This window comes from Salvelinus namaycush, chromosome 8 (assembly GCF_016432855.1).
Source record: "Salvelinus namaycush isolate Seneca chromosome 8, SaNama_1.0, whole genome shotgun sequence".
NCBI classification, from domain to species: domain Eukaryota; kingdom Metazoa; phylum Chordata; class Actinopteri; order Salmoniformes; family Salmonidae; genus Salvelinus; species Salvelinus namaycush.
In genome coordinates, this window is record NC_052314.1 from 54,637,639 (window position 1) to 54,662,173 (window position 24,535).

The 24,535-nt window shown below is 41.6% G+C and overlaps 1 protein-coding gene and 1 pseudogene across 1 annotated transcript; both read right to left on the reverse strand.

Annotated features, from left to right (window-relative positions):
- Positions 1-11,415, reverse strand: LOC120052193 (annotated as a pseudogene).
- A 2,382-nt stretch (positions 11,416-13,797) lies between these two features.
- On the reverse strand, positions 13,798-23,787 carry LOC120052837 (T-cell ecto-ADP-ribosyltransferase 1-like). The gene is made up of 4 exons (XM_039000023.1): positions 23,579-23,787; positions 19,710-19,797; positions 16,741-17,447; positions 13,798-14,839 (listed from the first exon to the last, which is right to left on the reverse strand). The coding sequence occupies exons 2-4, from the start codon at positions 19,767-19,769 to the stop codon at positions 14,710-14,712; spliced, it is 897 nt and encodes a 298-aa protein (XP_038855951.1). The 5' UTR covers positions 19,770-19,797; positions 23,579-23,787; the 3' UTR covers positions 13,798-14,709.
- Between the last annotated feature and the right edge of the window lie 748 nt (positions 23,788-24,535).

The following is a 24,535-nucleotide window of genomic DNA, read 5'->3' on the forward strand; positions in this document are numbered from 1 at the left end:
GTGAATCAGGTGAGCTAAATTGTGAAACATCTGGAGGTCCCCGAGGAGAGGTTTGAAAGCCACTGACCTACATCAATATAATCTATAGGTTCAAAAACATCCTTATATAATCATTATAGAGTTAGCCTATACTAAATAGTAACAACAAACGTAATACCCTAAGCATCATTTCAATATCCAAAACAATCATACCAGATATATTAGACACGTCCACATCTATGTCGGTCTATAACAGCCATTAAAAATGTTGAAATTGTTGTCAACTTTCAGAAGCCCTCTAAGCTCAGTCTCAAGGTCTGACACTGAGAGCTGTGTTAGGACCCAAGGCACCTCCAGACCTGAGAGGGTTGTCGTTGTTGTCGGTGCAGCAGTAAGCATTCCAGTAGTGACTCGGAACATTGACTCGCTCGTTCTGGTCTACCCACGTGTCGCCTGGGACCACCCCAGTCACCACATACATCTTACTACAGCCTGCACTCAAAACATCCTTCAGCCTCATCTCGTACCTATTCCATGGCCCGGTGTTCATCATCCTGTCTTGCGGAGCTACGTTGGTATGAGTCATGGTGGCTTTGGAGGCTTCTCCTTCATGGTGTCCTGCAGTGTTTAGGTGCCCGCGGTCATACGAGCCAAAGTTGTCATCGAGAGCCTGACTCCAGCCCAGCTTTTAGTTCTGTCGGTATTGTGGAGAGCGTTCTCTGCAGCCATTGTTTTGGTTGTATTTCTTGATCTCACTCAAGGATTCTTTCTTATCCATTTGCTGTAGTGTTAGGTCAGAATGCATAAACTGAAAAATACAAACATTTACAAATTAGTCACTCCACATCAAGCTTTGTGGTAGCAGCCCAATACAACCCATTAATATATTACTGGTATTCTAAGCTACTGCTATTTAGTCAGAAATTACAATGTACGAAATAGTACCTTCTAGTGCTTCTTGCATGAATTCAATTGTTTTCTAACGTGCTCCACAGCTAATGTCCTGTTCTACTGTAAATATTTAAACTACACTAATGTGTTGCATCATTCTGTAGTGGTGCCAGTCACATTAATGGCTGCTGCACTGAATTTATAGGACATTTAAAAAAGGTGATAATGAAAATGTAAAATGCAAACCTGGGGTTCATAATAAACTATGGACCCCTCTACCAGGGACCCCTTCGATATCCATTTCATAGGCAGAGTACAGAGGGATCCTCCTGCCACGGTCATATGTAACAGAATCGTCCCAGTGAACAAGCACCAAACCAGCGGTAAGTTGTTGGTTGCAAAGCACTGTACGTCAAAAGTGATTTTTATACTCCCAAGTGATGATTTAAATGTACAATTTATATCAACCGGTTTGTAAATGTTATTCGAACATCACACATAAGATGCAGTGTTTTTTGGAGAATATTGGTTGTGCATTTTGTTGTAAAGAATTCCCGCCAGTACTAGCTAGTGTTGATAAAACGTTTACTGGAGACAGGAGATCAAGTTGAGACATAGGACGAGGTGGATAATTGTATAATAAGACAGTTTATTCACATGTAAAAATATCTTTGAAATCGTGCAGCCCCTTCTGTCTGACTCGTATGGAATCGTCGGAAAAGAGAGCGCTCTAAACAGTTTGTACTGGTTATATAGGCAACAAGTAAAGTAGGTTGATCTTGTAGTCTGGCCTTCCGATTGGTCGATCTGGGTCGTGGGTAGTCCTGTCCGGGCCTGATGTCGACGTTCCATTGGCTCTTCACGCAGTTCTTTGTCTTAAAGTCTCATCCTTGAGCAGAATGCATGTGCGTTTGTTTTCACAGGGGCCTATTCATGGGGGAGGGGAGTGTGTGTGGGTCTGTGGTTATTTATAAGGGTACAAAGTGTGAGGGTATAGTGGGGGATGGGTGCATGTTGTGTCAAGTATAGCTAGTGTTAAGAAGTTACCAGTATCTAATACAATTTCTTACAAATTTACATAAAAGTAAAAAAGACAAAGCTATGGGATAAAATTTGTCAGAAGACACATTTTTAATTCCCCCTCTTCACGTCTCACAAGAGACGTGACATAAAAGTTTCTTAGTCCTCAAATAGATAGACAGGTCCAGCTTCCCCATCATCAAGCAATGGGAACATTTGGGCCCTTTCCTGATTAGGGTCTATGGCGGCAGTGATAACACAGCTAACAAGCGTGCGCGCACATGGAATGCAACAGCATCCACAAAGTACAAGAATGCCCGCAAAAACGGAAATAGATACTAGGATAGAGGAAACCAGCGTCTTATATTTACCAAAAGCATCCATCCATGAGTCCCACATAGAAGTGTCCACTCCAGAATGCTGTTTCATCTTATCATTAAGGGTACGAAGTCCCTCCAATGCTACAGTCAGACTCCCATCCGTAGCTGTGTTGTTGGGAATGAAAGTACAACACTGCTCACCAAACATGGCACAGACCCCCCCCCGTTCTGCCAATAACATATCAACCGCGATTCTATTTTGAAATGCCATCAGGGATGTAGCTGCCAATTGTCCATGGACCGCCTCAAAGCCTTGTTGAGTCCAAAATCACACATTATTAACCAAAAAATGAGAAAATGTTAAACCCTCAGGTCCATCCCTCTATACAACCTGTACCAGGTGGGCTCGTCGCCACCCGGGAACTTCAAACCTTCACAACAGGGAGGACAAACATCACTTTTTATTCATTCGACAACCTCTACTACAGCAAACCAAGGGTCCTCCTCTGTCAGGCCCACTCTCCTGCGAAAGCTTGATTCCGTATCAGCCTCTCCAACTGGAGCATCAAGCAACGGCATCATACCAGAGGTCCTTGCCACATCTGTAACAGACTTCTTCAAACAAGGTATGATACAGGCAGCACAGCACATGAGCATAAGAAAAACAACAACTAGCGTCAGAAATCCAGTAACCATCATTGTAGTGTACTTACCAAACCAACCACCCAGCCAGGGAACAGTCCACTCTCCTCCACACCTGCAAGACCCTTCATCTCCACTGATAACCTTGCCAACCCACTCAGAGCTTTTGAAATGCTCCCATCCGGACTAGTATTGTTAGGAACAAACGTGCAACACTGTTCTCCAATCATTTTACATACACCTCCCTGGTTGGCCAGTATCATGTCCAGTTCTAGTCTATTTTGTCTACTGGTTTGAGAGGTAGCATCCAATTGTTCAGCCATCCCCGTAAGTGCTGTGTGGGTGTAGTTTAACAAATCATTGTTGATTATAGTAGATATAATTGATTCAGGCATTCTGCTTAGCATCAACAATAGCTGGGCCAAAATGGGCAATAAATGCCACAGGCCATCATTCCTGTTTGATGTCTGGTATCCGTGGGTGACCCCTATTGGGACCCCAACAGGTTGGTGTGCATGTTATCTGTACCCTCGGACCAAGGAGCATCACGGTTCTGCCGTCTCCTGGGTTGGTACCGAGTCTCTGTGTCATGTGCAGCTCCCAGAAGTTGGTTAGCTATAACCTCAATAATAGGCAATGGTGGTATCAGACTGGCCAAAGCACATGTGCAACGACAATTTCCTTTCAAAATGGGGTCAACCGCCTGGCAGGTCCACACATCCACCATACATCAGCAACACCTCTAGTTAATAGTGGCATTAGTGATGCAGGTAGTAGTAGGGAGCCTCCCATAGTCTATACCCCTACCTGTACCAGTGATACAGCTGTAATATCCCCCATATGCCTTAACTCCCCACGGTACCTTCTGGGGAGGGACTTCTGGGAACACAAGACTCAGAGTTTTACACAGGGTTGAATTTGGCTTAAACTTTCCAGTATACACATCCAACCTTCCCCATTACTTAGGGCAAATGGGTGAGCAGCCAGAATAGGTCTGGCATGTCCACATACGACACAGTCCTTTCTATTAAGTGTTTTGTAGGCCAACCACATATTCTCCCTTTCCTCATAACCAGTTTCAGTCCCCAATTGGTCACTATCTGAGATGTCTTTTACATTTATTACCTGTACCGGATTGGAGAGCTTAGGTGGTGGCGTGGGACTTGGTCTTGAAGTGGTGGAGGAGGCCGGCTGAACCCTGGTCCGTTGGAACTGGCAGTACTGTGATGGTAACATCCCCATCGTATCCTAATCAGACAGCTCAGGACTACAAGCAGTCCTGTAAAAACCCCACCCTCTCCCAGAGAACACATCATCAGCCAGAGATCAAGCAACACTTTCACTTCTATGAACGTACACAGTGTTGAGAGGTCGGGGTCAGGGATTCTTCATTAAGGAGTTGATCCCCGAGCTCTATTAGCAACGGTTCTTCTCCTTAACTCTGTGATCATTCGGCAGTGTCAGTGTGTCTCACCCTCCAAGTGCGATATGCCCCCAGGTCGAGTGATTCACCTTCTCCTTTAATTCACCTGCAACGCATAGAATCCTGGACATACAGGTTTGGCTAACAAACAGTTTCTCATTTGTTCTATCTGATTATATATTTAACTTCTATACCCATTTGTTAGCTAGTAATTTGTAATTTCTAATTTTTAATTAGTTTATTATCCAATAGGCCCCAATCCTATCCTAGACCACAATGTACCCCTCTCCCGTTTGATACCTGGCTCTGGCCAGGTATCAACCTTACCTACTCTTAATAATGACTTAGGTAAGATTAGCAAAAGAAATAACAGCCCATTCAAAACCGTCATAGCCAATGTTTAAAAACAGAAACCTGACTCCTCTGTGGTTAATTGCAATTATGGTCAAGAGTTATAAACTCTATTATAATCAATTTACCTCAAAATTAGTATTCCAAATGACCACAATTTCATTATCCTCACTACATTTCCCCGTGGGTGATCAAACCACATGAAAATGCAATGAAGATAGGTCAAAAGGTTACATCACCTCCTTACATTCGTGTTCCATACTATATCTAGACATACTAAAAGAACCCTTTATCTTAAAAAAATCCCTTGTCTAAATAAAACTCAGAAAATAATCCTCCTAATATATATATAAGTGTACTCCTTTAAGATATCTTATCTCTGGGAACACGGAAACCCTTAACCTAAATGTTTACTACAAAAACCAAATTATGTCACCAGCATTCAACCAGGCTCCCCGTCGGCTGGGAGACCGTTGAGTGCTGCAATACTGCCATCTTCTGTCCATTCTCTGCACAGCTCTCCACCCGCTCTTATTCAACCTTCTCAATTTGAGCCATATTAGTTTCTTATTTTAACTGTTGTTTTATAAAAATAATTTTTTTTTTATCTGTTATTACCTAGTTAGACTAGAGTGTCCGTAACATACATCCATGGGGATCCGGTTATAGTTATTCTATTAACCATGTGAAAGTGCCCAGGGACACCCCAAATATCAGTAGGAATATCACAAATAAGGGGCCAGATATCCCTAGCCTTGCCCAGGGAGGGAGAAATGTCCCTCTAACTGGGCGAGGTTCCTTTTTCAGGGGAGGCGGAGTTTGATGCCGCATCCCCTGAGTCAGGAATGTCTTCATTTGGAATCGAATTTAAGCTGTTTAAATCAGCTCTGACTTCTGTCAGTGTTCTAGAAGGGATTGGGGCTGGAGTGCAATGTGTGAGGTGGTGCCAAGGTGCGCCTGATTTACCTTTGACCTGGACTGAGTGTGAAGTAACCTCCCTCACTTCGTACGGTCCAGTCCACCTGGGTTCTAGCCACTTTCTCTTGTGGACTTTAACCCCACCCAGTCACCAATTTTTTACCTTCAGTGGTGGCGGATCTCCCGTCAGCTCCCCCTCTTGGACCTTGTGAATCTGTGTGGAGAGAGCTGCAGAAAGTTCGGTCAATTTTCTCACATAATCAGACATTACAATTTGTTGTACATCAAGGGCGGGCATATTACCTCCCTCCCTTGGTGGACCAGGCATGACTCTTCCAGCCATTATCTCATGAGGAGAGAGATGGGTGCCTGCACCTGGAGAGGTTCTCATGGCCATCAACGCCAGGGGCAGGGCTTCAACCCAAATCAACTTCAAACCTGCACATACATTTGATTGGCGCGTTTCACGAGGCTTTTGAGATTGTGGCCTGTACACTAACCCAAACTTGTGCACAATACCCAATCTTTCCTCCACCTGTCTCAGGTGTTGGTTACTGAAATGGGACCCGTTTGTCGGATCGGATTTGCCTTGGAACTCCATACCTTGGTATGAGTTCAGTCTGCAGCCACTTAATGACTGATCTGGCATCCTCACGTGCTGTTGGTATTGCCTCGACCCATTTGGAAAACCTGTCTACCATTACCAAAAGGTTATTTTTGATTTTTTGATTATTATTATTATTTTTTTTTTCAGCGCTGAACGTGAATTCTTTGCACATCAGATATGCTGCAACTCCATGGTGGGTGTGGATTTCCAATGGATGGCACATTACCAGATGAGCTGTTTTTCCAATATCTTTTTCCACTGCAGCCACATACCTGGAGCATGTGGTTTGTCCTACTTCAATGTGGTCCAGTTTGGAGGAGTGATACATCAACACTCTTCTCTCCCCCTCTTTTTTCTGGAAAAGGATGGATGATGTAAATCCTTCTTTTTCAGAAACATCCAGATGGAACTTGTTTTTTTTTAGTCAGGTGCTGTTAAGGCTGCTGCCACTGAGAGATCTGTTTTCAAGAGTGCAAAAGCTTTTGATGCTTCAGTAGTCCAGGTCAATGATGAGTGTAGGTTAGTGGTGGGCAGCTTCAGGGCCATGGGGCATATTCGTCAGACATGCCCTGGAAAGGAGGAGGAGGTTGCTGATTTGGGTCTGGGTTTGGGTGATTGTATGCAGGTTGCTGGGCTGCCCGTGGTTGGTACATCATTGGCCTGACTCCTCCACGTCCTCTTGGGTTGGTTTGTCGTGCCCGATTGGCCATCCAGTAATGTTGGGTCGGTGTCAATGGGTATGGGCACTGACGTGCCATATGTCCAGTTTGTTTACAATTGTAGCAGTCCATTGGTCGTACTTGACCTGTCCCCCAGGGTGATGGGTAACGTGGCTGTTGTCCCCATGTTGAAGGATAGCCTTGTTGTGTTGGTTGATAGTATGGTGGGGTGACCATGGGTAGTGACTGATCCAGGAGTTGTGATGGTAGGGGAGGTCCCTGTGGGGTCGACATGGGTGGTTGTTGTTGCTGTATCATTTGTGAAACCGTTTTTTCAATGATTTGTGAGATGTCTGGTTGATCTTCAGCCACCATCTGTTTCTTGGGTTTTTCCCCTTTCTGGGCCTCTTTCAGTTGCAGTTTCAAAAGTTGTACCTGTAGGGACTGGACTTGTGTTTCAGCCCCCCCCTTATCCTTGTTGTATTGGGTGATGTGGTGATGCACATGGGAGTTGAACTGAGCCTGGGGAAGTGCCATTAACCCCACAGTGCCCCTGAGTTTAGTACGGACCTCGTTTGGAGCTCCGCTCACCACCATCTCCTTCCACATGCTGACCGTGGTGGCAGTGTGGTCATATGGTTCTTCGTGGACAGTTCTCCATGTGGTTTTTGCTCTGTCGAGGTAGGCTGCCGGTTGTTCCCCTGTATTGATGGTGAATGATGAAAGGGTTGCATGGTTTCGTTCTGTGGGATATGCCCTTCTCAACACTGCCCACAATTCTGCTCGGAAGTCTTCCTGGGCCAGTGCAGCCGGGGCTGTGGCAAGATCTGCATCTCTTATCAGAGCACTCATGGTGGTATGGTCTGTTGCTCTAGCCAGAAGGGCCCTCATGTCACCTAGACAGAGCCGTAGACCTGACGTCAGTGTTTGCAGTTGAAGGAGCCATGCAGAGGCACCCCCATGCAGGCTGGGTAATTGTTCCATCAAAGTGGTAAGGTCTGTCATTTTCCAGGGTTGGTATTCTTCATGCCCTCCGTCCGGAGTGGGCCTCAACGGCATCTGCATCTCTGACCCTCCCCATCCACCATGTTGGGGATCCCAGTCTGCCCTGGACGAGACACCCCTGCTGTTCTCTTCCCTGAGACGTACGGACTGTCTGATAGATTCGACCAAATCCGTCACCTTCCCCAACATTACCCCTTCTATATGGTACGAGCCCCCTCCACGTTCAGCATCTTCTAACATAGATTTGGCCAGTGCCACTGAGTCCCTGATGTCTCGCTCCACCTCTTCTTCATCTCGTCCTAATCTGTTCTCACCTTCATCGTCCTTGCTGTGGTTTCCTCTTAATGAGGCCCCAGAGGAGCATTGTCCTGGTGGCGACCATGACCCTTCAGTGACTATTTGACTATCCCCCCTTTTCTGCTTCTAAACCAGTCTGGGTTTGGAGTGGAAGAAAACTGAATCAGCTCTCTGTCTTCTCTCTTCAAAGGGCCTGGTTGAGACCCACCACCCCGTCCTTGTGGGTAGGTTGGTAGAGACCCACCGTGTCCCTGTAGTGAGGCGGGGTTCGAACCCCCCCCCACGTCCCTGTGTGTACGCTCTATCCCTTTCCTCCCTTTCTCGATGATCAGGCCTCTCTTCACACACGAGTTGCCCTTCTTGGATCCCCAAAGTCATGCTTCCTTTTAGGTGTCCTTCATGCACCACAAACACCGGTGCCTGTAGCACAGCAGGGGTCAGAAAAGGGTTTTGAGGGAGGTGGGTAAATGGATTTTGAAAATATGGAGGTGGTGTTATTTTCTCTCCCTGTGGCAGTTCTGGGTATAGATGGGTTGGGGCCGATGGGGCTGCTGTGGTGGTAGGTGGGGCGTCATTATTGTTGGACATGCCCTCTTTGGTGTCAGTTGGGGCTCCAGTGACCACCCCCATCATGTCAGGTTTTCTGTAAGGGAGTGCTCTTCTGATTTCTTCAATCGCCCACGTGCCTATTTTTAGTTCTTCCTCTGCTTTCTCCCTATGTTTTGTACCTTCCTTTGTGAATAAGTGGTTCTTATTCCTTTCAACTTCACTTTCTATCCCTTCCTTCACTACTTCCTCTAATTCTTTCTCCATAGTGAGGAGTTGCCCTTTTGATGGGGCAGCCCCACTAAGGTAACCTGCCTGCGTCCATTTTAGTCTCACTTCTTCCCACACCTTTTTAACTATTTTATACTGAATCTTTCCCCCTGCTCTGTCTTTTATTCTCTGATCTAAGTATTCATTGAATTTGTGTTTGGGGACGGTGGTCGTGGCCATTTTGTAATTAAGCTATGTCTGGGTCTATTCTATTTTTTATTTTTTCGTTTTCCAACAATATTTCAGCTATATCCTTTTGGAACCATATATTAGTATATTCAAACGCTCCTAAAATAATTGGAATAAAGATTTTGGGAACTTTTTCCCAAAATGTATTATTGTTTTTCACTTTTTTGATTAATTAAATACTTTGCCAAAGTATTTCGGCAATATCCTTTTGGAACAATATGTTAGTAAATTCAAGCGTTTCTAGAATAATTATTTAATTAATTCTAGGACTCATTTTTCTCAAAAAATATTATTATCACATATTCAACTAATTAATTAAATACTTTCCCAAAGTATTTCAAACGTGTCCTTTTGGGACAATATATTAGTATATCCTAGCGCTTCTAGAATAATTATCAAATGATTTCTAGTCCTTATGGCAAAACCAACAGCACAAGAGGGAAGAAACAAGTCAACTTATCAGCACAATAGCTTCACAACAGCCTAAACATTTTGACTCAGCGGTCACTTTTATCAGTAATTAGCAACAATCAGCCTCGTGGAACGTTCAATCACTCACATTAATTTGGAGAGTTCAGGTTTAATTCCTATACTCTTAGTTCAAGCTTAGATTTCTCTCCAATGCTCCCAGTGGGGTGCCTTTTCCACTAGCCCCAGATTACTAATGCGACTTGAATCCCGAAATGTCAAGCTTAGTTTTATCACCGATGCGCCTAGTGGGGTGCCATTTCCACCAGTCCCAGATTACTAATACGACTTGAACAGATTACATTACATTTCAACACTACATCAAGCTTAGATTTCTCTCCGATACTCCTAATTGAAGCACCATTCAACTAGTTCCAGATTACTAATACGACTTGATCTTATACTTCGCAGATATCTTTACACAATGCCTTCGGTTACGGACAGTTTTCACATAAAATTTAACAGAAATCCATACTCAGCCTCAGAAACACTGATCTTAATTTGGGTATTTGACTATAATATAATATGCAGATTTCGATTTAACAGGTTCTGCTTACCTTATATTTGTCGAGCTCTTTGATCAGTATTCTTGAGGCGAGTTGAATCACCGATGTCTCCTGCGGACAGGTCACCCCTCCTTCTGGAATCTTTCTCCAATCGTCTCCTGTCTCATCAACTTTCTATGGACCGAATTCAAAGGTTTTAACAAACCATCCTATGCATACCAAGTTTTGTTGATAAAACGTTTACTGGAGACAGGAGATCAAGTTGAGACATAGGACGAGGTGGATAATTGTATAATAAGGCAGTTTATTCACATGTAAAAATATCTTTGAAATCGTGCAGCACGGCCCCTTCTGTCTGACTCGTATGGAATCGTCGGAAAAAAGAGCGCTCTAAACAGTTTGTACTGGTTATATAGGCAACAAGTAAAGTAGGTTGATCTTGTAGTCTGGCCTTCCGATTGGTCGATCTGGGTCGTGGGTAGTCCTGTCCGGGCCTGATGTCGACGTTCCATTGGCTCTTCACACAGTTCTTTGTCTTAAAGTCTCATCCTTGAGCAGAATGCATGTGCGTTTGTTTTCACAGGGGCCTATTCATGGGGGAGGGGAGTGTGTGTGGGTCTGTGGTTATTTATAAGGGTACAAAGTGTGAGGGTATAGTGGGGGATGGGTGCATGTTGTGTCAAGTATAGCTAGTGTTAAGAAGTTGTTAAAACAAGTTACCAGTATCTAATACAATTTCTTACACTAGCAACTTACTGTGTCTGGTGGGGGGGGGGGGTTCATATATTTTGTACAGTGCGTGAGTGCAGAGTTTGGATGGTGAGCCGTGCATTGCATGACGTGCAATTTTGTGCTGTTCCTATCAGGTACATTGTTAAAGATATTATATTGTAATTGTATTATTTTGGTAACTACATGCCCAGTGAACAAGCACCAAACCAGCGTGCGTGAGTGCAGAGTTTGGATGGTGAGCCGTGCATTGCATGACGTGCAATTTTGTGCTGTTCCTATCAGAATAAATCTCCATGACTGGTGCTACACGTTGGAGTTCGTGTCGAGGATTGATTGTACACAACGCAAGAAGAGTACTGTTACACATACAGAGTGGCAAAGTAATAGTGGTTACCGTTTCTCTGACAGATGTATGCAGGAGAAGAAGCATTTTAAGCAGAGATACATTGCGCAGGATTCGCTAAGCCCTGTGTGGAGAGCTACATTCAGACCGGACACTGGAGGTATTTCTGAAGAAAGTATCTTTACAGTTGTCGAAATTTGGAGCCACTTCCCCTCTGACCCCCAACAAGGAGAGGAGACCGAGGGACAGTCACCATGCTGTGCCCCTGTGGAGAAAAACATCACGGATGAACATATATTGCAATGTTACCTTTACATTATAACTGTATAAGTAGTAGAATCAACTCAAAATCAGGTTATGAAAACCACCCAAGTTCCTAAAACATTATAGTCCCTGTTAACTGTAGGCTACCCCATCTAGAGGTTGACTTCCTGCTTCTTATTTCTTGTCAAAGGTTGCTAAATGATCATGTTGCTGTATGTGTCACACAGAATGACGCTGGAGAGACGAAGTAGGTACGGGGAGTAAAACATTTAATTATAACGGACAGAGACGAGACAGGAACAGCGTCAGAAACAAATACAAGGACAAAAACAATACAATGAAGCAACAGAGCTAGTGAACTGACAATAATAGGGGAGGAAGTTAACAGGACATAAGTGAGTCCAGGTGAGTCCAATAATGCTGATGTAAGTGACGAGGGAAGGCAGGTGTGGGTGATAGATGGCAGGAGCGTGTGATGCAGGGTAATCTGGCGCCCTCAAGCGCCAGGGGAAGGGAAGAGCGGGAGCAGACGTGACAGTATGATTATACACACTGCAAAGATATTGTTAATTTGTGACCATATACTTTAGCAGTATATTTCCTTAAATGCATACCTTAATTGCATGACACATTAGTATTGTTTCTTAATTAAGTTGCCACTAGCCTATTTCATTTCCTTGTTTGAGTTTTTTCCTATGCTCGATACAGAGAACTTTGGGCTATTGCATCGATTTGTAAATAACCATAAGAAATTGAATATCCAAATAATAATTTGCTAGATTTTCAGTCTCACCTTCTGAACTTGTTTAACAGTCCGTTGAATTGTCTCACTCCCTCAGAGGTCTGTAGCATCAGAGAAAACACTTCCTGTTACTCTCTAGATACTGTACATCATCTCTTTCTCTCTCTCACACACGCACACACTTTGTCTTGCAAAATCTAGAGCCATAATCTTTCTGCTTAATTCTATGCAAAAAAAAACGTTTATTCTTCTGCTAGGGATGTGCACTGTTATAAAAAATACATAAAACATACATAAAAAATATACAGGCGTCTTTTTAACACTTCAAAACTTTTCTAAATTAAATAAAAAAATCCATGTGACATTGTTACATACCCGGATATGCCATGACATTTCAAATGATTAATTTAATAATGTCGTTTTTATGAAGTGCACGTGCGCCTCCCCCAAAAAGACCAGTAGCCAACCAGAAGCCTTCAGGGGTGAGGCTTGTTGTTTGTGTTGGCCAATCAAAGTGGCAAAGAGGCTCATTGTCAAGCAAGTGGAGTGAGAGTTCACTGATGCAATGCACATTGGGAAAAAATATGGAAATAAAAGTTAACGAAATGAGAAGGAGTAGGCTACAACGAGCAACCAAAAGGTAGGCTGTTGTTTTGGTATAGAGTGGCAAGGTTTGTATTGTACACTAAGTGCACAAAACATTAGGAACACCTGCTCTTTCCATGACATAGAGTGAACAGTTGAATCCAGGTCAAAGCTAGGATGCCTTATTGATGTCACATGTTAAATCCACTTCAACCAGTGTAGATGAAGCGGAGAAGACAGGTTAAAGAAGGATTTTTGATCCGTAAGACAATTGAGACATGGATTGTGTATGTGTGCCATTCAGAGGGTGAATGGGCAAGACAAAATATTTAAATGCATTTGAACGGGGTTTGGTAGTAGGTGCCAGGCGCACCAGTTTGAGGGTGTCAAGAACTGCAACGCTGCTGGGTTTTTCACATTCAGCAGTTTCCCATGTATATCAAGAATGGTCCACTACCCAATTGACATCCAGCTAACTTGACACAACTGTGGGAAGCATTGCAGTCAACAGTACTAAAACATCTGATTCAAATAAATCAAGGGTTTTATGATCGGTTGATTAGTTGTTCCAGTGAGCTGGTGCTGGGCTGGAACAAAAGCCGGCACAACATGCAGGTTCCAGGATAAGGATGAAATATTAGCCAAAACATGTGTTGCTCCAGCTGTGATTGAGTCAGTGCGAAAACTTTGTAACTAAGACCTAAAGGCTAGTGCTACTGTAATTTTGAGCATGGCTTGAGCTTGGAGAAAGGGCACTCTCTGTCCACATCCCTCATAGGTATGACAGTCATTTCCCCTCAGACATATTACACAACCTAAATATTACGAGGTCATACATACTGTTTGTCTGGACTGTCAGGTTATGAGCCTTACATCATTAATTCAATGTACATGCTTATCACCCCAATGTTTGTAAAGTCATTTCCAGCTGGAAAAGCTTACTACTTTGATTTATTAAATGTTTAGATAATTAAATCACTCCCTCCCACCCCATCTCAATGCGTAGATGCAAAAGGTGTCCTATACAACACTCAAAAATGCTCAACTTGTTTCTTTATTCGATAACAAAACAAGAGGAAAATTAAATTACATCTATGAAAACTGGACACCACCCACAGTCAATTGTTGTGATACCAATATGTGCTAAATGCATACCACAATGTTTAAAACGTATTTTCTAATATTATCTATTCACCATGATATTTTTTTTCCCAAAAACAATAAAATGCAAAGAAATACATTTTTCAAGAGAATATCATTATGCTAAGAGGGGTTTGACAGGTTGGCGCTTTGTCACATTTGATGAATATCTGTGTCTGTGTGCACTGATATTACATACATGCAAGTGTGTGTGTCTGTGTGTGTGTGTTTGTCCTTTTCAATAGATGCAGTGAAGAAGTCATTGGAACTCAACCAAAACAATGAAAATGCCATGGAAACGCATGGGGGAAAAGATGTCGTGGGGAAAAGATTCAGAATCTCCTCAATGGCCACCAGCAAAATTAGCCTACATTTAGGCTATTGTTTGTGTGTTTCACACTATGTTGAGGTAAAAATCTGAGAATAATGCTGGTATGGATGTCAACCCGAATACATGTTGATGTCATCATCACCAAGAAACTGCATTACAGTTAAAAAACGACTTACTACCACCATCGATTTCTCTATGCTAGCTATGCTACCGGTCTATACGAATGGGAGTTAGCCTTTAGCAGTCACTTCTACTAAACCTGAAAGGGACTATTTCTAAATGTTATGCCGTGAAAACAGACAGATCCAAATCAAACTTTAGTAAGCACATTGAAGGCATGTTACAATACATAAAAAATGATAATTTGACAAATATCTATTTTGTTAGATCAGATTGGTTGAATGTGCGTCCTTCTATCCCCCACGGTCTGCGTTCCATTGACTTCTTTACCGCATCTATTATCATTCAACACTTTAGTTTATCAGAGATGATCAGTCCTGGTGATCAGGGAGATAGAGAGAGATACAACCACAAGAACAGACAGGCTACTGCCAAGCCATTGAGTAGAGGAGCCTTTGGGGATGATTGATGGAAGATTCGTACTTGTAGATCTGGTGAGCCAAACAGACAAAGACAGACGTTCATTCTCCACAGAATAAGGTAGACATTTTAAAACCACTTGACTCTTGTGTCGTCTACTAGAGGTCGACCGATTAATCGGAATGGCCGATTAATTAGGGCCGATTTCAAGTTTTCATAACAATCGGAAATCGGTATTTTTGGACACCGTTTTGGCCAATTTTTTTTACACCTTTATTTAAATAAAGATTAACTAGGCAAGTCAGTTAAGAACACATTCTTATTTTCAATGACGGCCTAGGAACGGTGGGTTAACTGCCTCGTTCAGGGGCAGAACGACAGATTTTTACCTTGTCAGCTCGGGGGATTCAATCTTGCAACCTTACAGTTAACTAGTCCAACGCTCTAACCACCTGATTACATTGCACTCCACGAGGTGCCTACCTGTTACGCGAATGCAGTAAGCCAAGGTAAGTTGCTAGCTAGCATTAAACTTATCTTATAAAAAACAATCAATCAATCATAATCACTAGTTAACTACACATGGTTGATGATATCACTAGTTTATCTAGCGTGTCCTGCGTTGCATATAATCGATGCGGTGCGTATCATTGTTCCAATGTGTACCTAACCATAAACATCAATGCCTTTCTTAAAATCAATACAGAAAAGTATATATTTTTAAACCTGCATTTTTAGCTAAAAGAAATCCAGGTTAGCAGGCAATATTAACCAGGTGAAATTGGGTTACTTCTCTTGCGTTCATTGCACGCAGTCAGTGTATATGCAACAGTTTGGGCCGCCTAATTTGCCAGAATTTTACCTAATTATGACATAACATTGAAGGTTGTGCAATGTAACAGGAATATTTAGACTTATGGATGCTACCCGTTAGATAAAATACGGAACGGTTCCATATTTCACTGAAAGTATAAACGTCTTGTTTTCGAGATGATAGTTTCCGGATTCGACCATATTAATGACCTAAGGCTCGTATTTCTGTGTGTTATTATGTTATAACTAAGTCTATGATTTGATAGAGCAGGCTGACTAGGCAGCAGCAGGCTTGTAAGCATTCATTCATTCAAACAGCACTTTAGTGCGTTTTGCCAGCAGCTCTTCGTTGTGCTTCAAGCATTGCGCTGTTTATGACTACAAGCCTATCAACTCCCGAGATTAGGCTGGTGTAACCGATGTGAAATGGCTAGCTAGTTAGCGGGGTGCGTGCTAATAGCGTTTCAAACGTCACTCGCTTTGAGACTTGGAGTGGTTGTTCCCCTTGCTCTGCATGGGTAACGCTGCTTCGAGGGTGGCTGTTGTCGATGTGTTCCTGGTTCGAGCCCAGGTAGGAGTGAGGAGAGGGACGGAAGCTATACTGTTACACTCCAATACTAAAGTGCCTATAAGAACATCCAATAGTCAAAGGTTAATGAAATACAAATGGTATTGAGAGAAATAGTCCTATAATTCCTATAATAACTACATCCTAAAACTTCTTAGCTGGGAATATTGAAGACTCATGTTAAAAGGAACCACCAGCTTTCATATGTTCTCATGTTCTGAGCAAGGAACTTAAACGTTAGCTTTCTTACATGGCACATATTGCACTTTTACTTTCTTCTCCAACACTTTTTTTGTTGCATTATTTGAACCAAATTGAACATGTTTCATTATTTATTTGAGGCTAAATTTATTTTATTGATGTATTATATTAAGTTAAAATAAGTGTTCATTCAGTATTGTTGTAATTGTCATTATTACAAATTTAAAAAATTAATTAATTGTCCGATTAATCGGTATCGGCTTTTTTGGCCCTCCAATAATCGGTATTGGTATCGGCGTTGAAAAATCATAATCGGTCGACCTCTATCGTCTACACCTGTTTGGTAGTCTAATGTTGTCATACCTTTTCGCTTACATAACATGTCCTCACCTGGGGAAGAGGTAACAGTCGTGGATGCTGTCAATGCTGTGAGTCCTTGAACTTGTCAAAACGATCTCTCTGTACTCGTGATCTTTATTTCTTACATTGTTTACCTCTGCCACCCTAAACACCTCTGCTGGGGATATCAGCTGATCAATGCTGTCTGAAAAGCAAGTGTACTCATCAATGTTGACTACAGTGCAGGAAATAATGTTGAAAAGGATCCCACTGTCTGAAGCAGCTTCCTCCGCGTCGGAACGTTTGGCCTTGGTTGTGGTAAACCTCCCAAATCGCACTTCTGACCCTATTTGTGCCTCATACTCTTTGCTTGGGCCACGAAACACAGTTTGGCAGTTCTCTGTCTTCAAAAGCCTCATGGCATCCATTAGAAGGAAGTGGAGGGATTTGAACCGGAAGTTGCCGTTATAGACAGTGACATTCCCACCCTGAGTCTCCACTGCTTGGTTGAAAATCTTTCTGAACACATTTCCCCCATGTCCATAAGCCACCAATGCATCTGTGTGTTGCTTTACACCTCCCGGGATCAATTTTGTACACTGCTTTGCCTGCCAGGCAGAACTATACTCTATACTGCCTTTCAGTTCTTCTTCCAGCAGACCCCCTTCCACAACCTTCTTCAACATCTGCTCCCGACAGTGAGTGTACTGGTCATCCACGGCATTAGGAACCATGTCCATTACCTTTGCCTGAGTCACCTGTAATAGTAAAGAGAATTGCTACCTTTTTTAATACAGGTAGCAGTGTAACAATATATAGCACTCAATATTTTATGACAATACAATACTAATTTGCCAAGTTCAAATTCAAGCACTTTTCAAATGAAGTACATCAAGGCCAGTTTCCCAGACCCAGAGTAAAGCCTAGTCCTTAACTAAAAATCATGCTCAATGGAGAGTCCAGGAATAGGCTCACTCTGGATCTGGGAAACCGGCCCAGAAGTATGTCCTTACAGTATGGCTGGTTCAATCAGTGGTGTAAAGTACTTTTAAAAAAGTACTTTAAAGTACTACTTAAGTAGTTTTTTGGGGTATCTGTACTTTACTTTTTACATTTTTAACTACTTTTACTTCACTACATTCCTATAGAAAATATTGTACTTTTTACTGCATACATTTTCCCTGACAACCAAAAGTACATTTTGAATGCTTAGCAGGACAGGAAAATTGTGAAATTCAATCACTTATCAAGAGAACTCGTGGTCATCCCTACTGCCTATTGTCAGGCGGACTCACTAAACACAAATGCATCTTTTGCAAATAATGTTTGAGTGTTGGAGTGTGCCCCTGGCTATAAATACATTTTAAAAACAAGAAAATGGTACTGTCTGTTTTGCTTAATATAAGGAATGTATTATTTATACTTTTACTTCTACTTTTGATACTTAAGAATATTTTAGCAATTACATTTACTTTTGATACTTAAGTATATTTAAAACCAAATTATTTTTTACTCAAGTAGTATTTTACTGGGTGACATTCACTTTTACTTGAGTAACTTTCTATTAAGGTGCACTACCGTTCAAAAGTTTGGGGTCACTTAGAAATGTCCTTGTTTTTGAAAGAAAAGCCTTTTTTTTGTCCATTAAAATAACATAAAATTGATCAGAAATACAGTGTAGACATTGTTAATGTTGTAAATGAGTATTGTAGCTGGAAACGGCTGATTTGTTATGGAATATCTACATAAGGTATAGAGGCCCGTTATCAGCAACCATCACTCTTGTGTTCCAATGGCACGTTGTGTTAGCTAATCCAAGTTTATCATTTAAAAAGGCTAATTGATCATTAGAAAACCCTTTTGCAATTCTGTAAGCACAGCTGAAAACTGGTGTATGCTGATTAAAGAAGCAATAAAACTGTCCATCTTAAGACTACTTGAGAACCTGGAGATTCAGCATTTGTGGTTCGATAACAGGCTCAAAATGGCCAGAAACAAATAACTTTCTTCTGAAACTTGTCAGTCTATTCTTGTTCTGAGAAATGAAGGCAATTCCATGCGAGAAATTGCCAAGAAACTGAAGATCTCATACAACGCTGTGTACTACTCCCTTCACAGAACATCGCAAACTGGCTCTAACCAGAATAGAAAGAGGAGTGGGAGGCCCCGGTGCACAACTGAGCAAGAGGACAAGTACATTAGTGTCTAGTTTGAAAAACAGACGCTTCACAAGTCCTCAACTGGCAGCTTCATTAAATACTACCCGCAAAACACCACTCTCCATGTCAACAGTGAAGAGGTGACACCGAGATGCCAGGCCTTCTAGGCAGAGTTGCAAAGAAAAAGCCATATGTCAGACTGGCCAATAAAAAGAAAAGATGGGCAAATTAACAGACACTGGAAAAAAGTGTTACGGACAGACAAATCTACGTTTGAGGTGTTCGGATCACAAAGAAGAACATTCGTGAGACGCAGAAAAAATTAAAAGATGCGGGAGAAGTGCTTGACGCCATCTGTCAAGCATGGTGGAGGCAATGTGATGGTCTGGGGACACTTTGGTGGTGGTAAAGTGGGATCTCAACCCTATTGAGTTGTTGTGGGAGCAGCTTGACCGTATGGTACGTAAGAAGTGCCCAACAAGCCAATCCAACTTGTGGGAGGTGCTTCAGGAAGCATGAGGGGAAATCTCTTCAGATTATCTCAACAAATTGACAACTAGAATGCTGAATGTCTGCACAGCTAGAATTGCTGCAAATGGAGGGTTATTTGACAAAAGCAAAGTTTGAAGGACACAATTATTATTTCTATTAAAAATCATTATTTATAACCTTGTCAACGTGTTGACTATATTTCCTATTCATTTTGCAACTAATTTCATGTTTCTAAGTGACCCCAAACGTTTGAACGGTAGGGTATCTATACTTTTACTCAAGTATGACAATCGGATACTTTTTCCACATCTGGGTTCTATCATTTCAATCTCATGACCCCAAAAAAATGTGTTTGGTCAAAACTCTTACCCTGTGAGAGAGCGCAGCAACGAGGATCAATATGAATGTCTTCTCTCTCTGGCCCTGCATTTTCCCAGCAATGGCTGCCTTGTGTGTTCTGGTGACCAATGAATGAGGGATTGAGAGGAGATGGGACAGATCAGATATGAGAAACAAAATGCAATTGAGAATAAATTACATTGTGAGGTTATAAATAGCAAACAAGAATCTTAAATTTACACAGACACAATTTTACTGTATGTTTTACAACATTTAGGGGTCTTTCATAACAAAATGTCCAGGCAATGTTTAACTTCACAAATAGTACCCCTTCTCAAAGGTATCATTCTGAAAGTTGACGTATCTACTACATAGATATTTTCAGTGTGGTATGTTCCTAGACTCAAGTGTAAGTAGCCTACAGATGTTTTAATTGAGTAAGTTCTACTATTAATCACTCAAACTATAGGCCTACAATTCGCTGTTATAAAAGGCCCTAACACCTAACAAGCATAACATGGGACAATCAAAATAATACATGAAAGATAAGATTTGGACACATACCTTCAGAGTCGTGTGGTGCTCTAAATGTAATGAACAAACATAGTCAGACTCTGGGAGTTGGACAGATAGTTGTGAGTTGTGTAACAATGGCACTGCATAGGGCTACAATATGCATTACATATTTTACTAGTCAGTTTTGGTTTTTATTAGAGTAGATGGGAATGAAATAGAATCGACGGAGTTGTTCGACTGAATCATGAATCGAGGCATCTCTATCTATGACAGTCTGCCAGTAATACCTTAATTGGGGAGGACAGGCTCATAGTAATGGCTGGAACGGAATTAAAGGAATGCTATCGAACACATCAAATACATGATTTTAATGCGTTTGATACCATTCACCTCATTCCAGCCATTATTATGAGCCGTCCTCACCTCAGCAGCTTCCTGTGATGCTATGGCATTTCTGTCTGCAACGTTCCACATTTGCATACTGATCGTGGCTTGGTATGGAGCCCTTTTATTCTCCAGCGTTTCACAAACTTGGTCTAGGGACCCCCCCCCCCCATGTGACATTGTTGCATACCCGGATATGCCATGACATTTCAAATGATTCATTTAATAAAAGTTCAACTCTTTAATGTAGTTTCTATGAAGTGCACGTGCGCCCCATAAAAAGACCAGTAGCCAACCAGAACCTTCAGGTGTGTAGCTTTTTGTTTATGTTTGCCAATCAAAGTGGCAAAGAGGCTCAATGTCAAGCAAGTGGAGTGAGAGTTCACTGATGCAATGCAAGTTGGAAAAGAAATATGGAAATAAAAGTTAACGAAATGAGGAGTAGGCTACAATGAGTAGGCTGTTATTTTATCTGAATTGGTTTGGGGAGAAAGCGCAGCATGTGGCCTCAATTACAGATGCCTTCAGAATGGTTGACTTTTTCCAAATTTTGTTGTGTTATAGCCTGAATTTAAAATGTATAAAATTTAGATTTTTTGGTCACGGGCCTACACACAATCCCCCCATAATGGCAAAGTGGAATTGTGTTTTTTGATTAAAAAAATAAATAAAATTAATACAAAAATAAAATAAATATTCAACCCTTTTGTTATGGCATGCCTAAATAAGTTCAGAGGTAAAAATGTCCTTAACCTCTCTAGGGTAGGGGGCACTATTTTCACCTCCGGATGAAAAGCGTGCCCAAAGTAAACTGCATGTTACTCAGGCCCAGAAGCTAGGATATGCATATAATTGGTAGATTTGGATAGAAAACACTCTAACGTTTCCAAAACTGTTAAAAAAAGGTCTGAGTATAAAACATATGGCAGGCGAAAACCTGAGAAATATCCATCCAGGAAGTGGGATTTTTTTATGTTTGTAGTTTTCTATTGAATACAGTATCCAATGACTTAGGACTCAAATTGCACTTCCTATGGCTTCCACTAGATGTCAACAGTCTTTAGAAATTGTTTCAGGCTTGTATTCTGAAAAATAAGGGAGTAAGACCACTCTGAGTGAGTGGACCCTGGGAAGTCCCCAGACCTGTTTGCTGCGCACGGCCGAGAGTGCGCCTTTCTTGTTTTTCTTTTATATTGACGAAGCTATTGTCCGGTTGAAATATTATTGATTATTATGACTAAAAACAACCTGAGGATTGATTATAAACATCGTTTGACATGTTTCTACGAACTTTACCGGTACTATTTGGATTTTTCATCTGCCTGTTGTGACTGCCTTTGAGCCATTGGATTACTGAACAAAACGTGCCAACAAAACTGAGGTATTTGGATATAAAGAGGGACTTTATCAAACAAAACAAACATTTATTGTGTAATTGGGAGTCTTATGAGTGCAACCATATGAAGATCATCAAAGGTAAGTGATTCATTTTATTGCTATTTCTGACTTTGGCGACTAATCTACTTGTTTGGTAACTGTATGTAATGTTTTGTGTGCTGGGCGCTGTCCTCAGATAAACTCATGATATGCTTTCGCCGTAAAGCCTTTTTGAAATCTGACACAGCGGCTGGATTAACAAGAAGTTAAGCTTTATTTTGATGTATAACACATATTTTCAAGAATGTTAAATATTTGAATTGAGTATTTTTGAATTTCGCGCTCTGCAATTTCACTGGATGTTGGCCAGGTGGGACGCTACCGTCCCACGTACCCAAGTCATATAATAAGTTACATGGACTTTCTCTGTGTGCAACAATAGTGTTTAACATGATTTTTTAATGACTAACTCATCTCTGTATTCCACACATACAATTATCCCTCAGTCGAGCTGGAAAGTTCAAACACAGATTCAACCACAAAGCAGGGATGCAAACTGGTGAGGTCCCAAAAAGGTGACACTTTTTTGTTGTTGCATTCAAACATGCAAACAATCCCTGCTAGGGGGAAATGCAGGTTTTAACTAATTAAACAACAAAGAATATGATCTACATGATCAGTCTCTGTGTGTAAAATAAAAAGTGGTTCATGTGAACCTAACTCACAGTTAAAAAATGTAAAGAAAGCAATCCAATGTTATTTGTTGCCAAGACTTTACTGCAAATGACACTTGAAAAAAAACAACACATTAATATTGCAGTTATCCATTATAGCCTTTATAATAGAACGCTTGTGACCACACATAAATATTGCACTTGGGAAAATGTTAAAGTAAAAATAGAATGAAACAAACAGGCATTCTATTTTTGCTCTATTATAGTGGCTACTATAGACATCGATCAAGTGCACAAGGCTACATGTGTGCAAAAATAATGTTCACTGAGTAAAAAAAAGTATAATCCCCCCTCACTCACACATGTTACTGTCAAATTCAACACAACAAAAACTATATATTTGGGCTACACTGTGGCGGTTCTAGCTTGTATGGCACCCTAGGCGAACCCGCCCTTCAGCGCCCGCTTTCGGGGGCGCCCCCTTGATGCCGCCCTGGGTGGCTGCCTATGTCGCCCGAACCTCTATGTTTAATATAACATAGATACATTAATTATTCATTTCGGTTGCCTATCCTGACGTGAAGTTTATTCTATTGAAAGTATTTGACTCTGATGTGTGCCACGGAAAGTATTAGGCTCTAGCCACAAAATGTAAGGACATTAGAAGGGTGGGGAGAATTCTGGCAGGAGGGGGGGGGGGGGGGGGTTCGGCACAACGGCAAGGAGTCGTATACCAGTTAATACTATAGCGAATTGGTTAGGTTACTAATGTTAGCTCACACGATGTTAGCTGTTTAAATTTATTAGCAAGCTAATTATCACACCATAAACTCAATTATTTATCAGATAAGTTGGCTAATGTTGCCCAACATTTCTCTGGCTAGCTAACGGGTCCAGCTAGCAAGATACTTAACAGTGCTAATACTTGTTCACCAGTTTCTGCCTCACCTCAAACTTTCCAAAAGCCAGTCGTTTTTCGGTTACAGCTCATGAAGTACGCTTCATCACCTTCTCACCCCGGTCTCCGTGGTCAGGCTTCTCACCTAAAGTTACCTCTTCGTTATCGTTCAGGGGAATTGCTGCTGTAATTGACAAGCTGACTTTCCAGAGGCGCGCTGATGCTGTAACTAGTAAGTTGGTTGTCTCCTCTTTCTTCAGTAGCGTGCTGCGCTGCATTCTGCTGTTATGTAACGATTGGCTGAGCCTTCGTCAGTAGTGATCCAAACCCACCCCCAAACCGTTCTCATCGGATCTACACGAATTACGTAGGTCACCTATTTTGGTTTAAAAACGTCGAATTTCGCCGAAAGGTGACTAGTTTGCATCCCTGACAAAGACCAGGGAGGTTTTCCAATGTCTTGCAAAGAAGGGCATCTATTGGTAGATAGGTAAAAAAAATATTTAAAAAATAAGCAGACAATGAATATCCGTTTGAGCATGGTGAAGTTATGAAATACACTTTGGATGGTGTATCCATACAACCGGTCACTACAAAGATACAGGCGTCCTTCCTAACTCATTTGCCGTAGAAGGAAGGAAACCACTCAGGGATTTCAGCATGAGGCCAATGGTGACTTTAAAACAGTTATATAGTTTAATGGATGTGATAGGAGGAAACTGAGGATGGATCAACAACATTTTAGTTACTCCACAATACTAACCTAATTGACAGAGTGAAAAGAAAGAAGCCTGTACCGAATAAAAAATATTCCAAAACATGGATCCTGTTTTCAACAAAGCACTAAAGTAATACTGCAAAAAATGTGGCAAAGCAATTACATTTTTGTCCTGAACACAAATTGTTATGTTTGGGGAACACCCAATACAACACAAGTAAGTAAGTACTACTCTCCATATTTTAATGTTATGGGTATGCTTGTAATCATTAAGGACTGGCGAGCTTTT

Bases quoted from the DNA above. Each gene is read 5' to 3' on its own strand.
- LOC120052837 (XM_039000023.1), bottom strand. From the start codon at position 19,769: ATGCAGGGCCAGAGAGAGAAGACATTCATATTGATCCTCGTTGCTGCG. The intron at 17,448-19,709 runs GTAAGAGTTTTG...TTACTATTACAG, and splicing joins TTGCTGCGCTCTCTCACAGG to GTGACTCAGGCAAAGGTAAT. The intron at 14,840-16,740 runs GTGAGGACATGT...TTGGCTCACCAG, and splicing joins GACTGTTACCTCTTCCCCAG to ATCTACAAGTACGAATCTTC.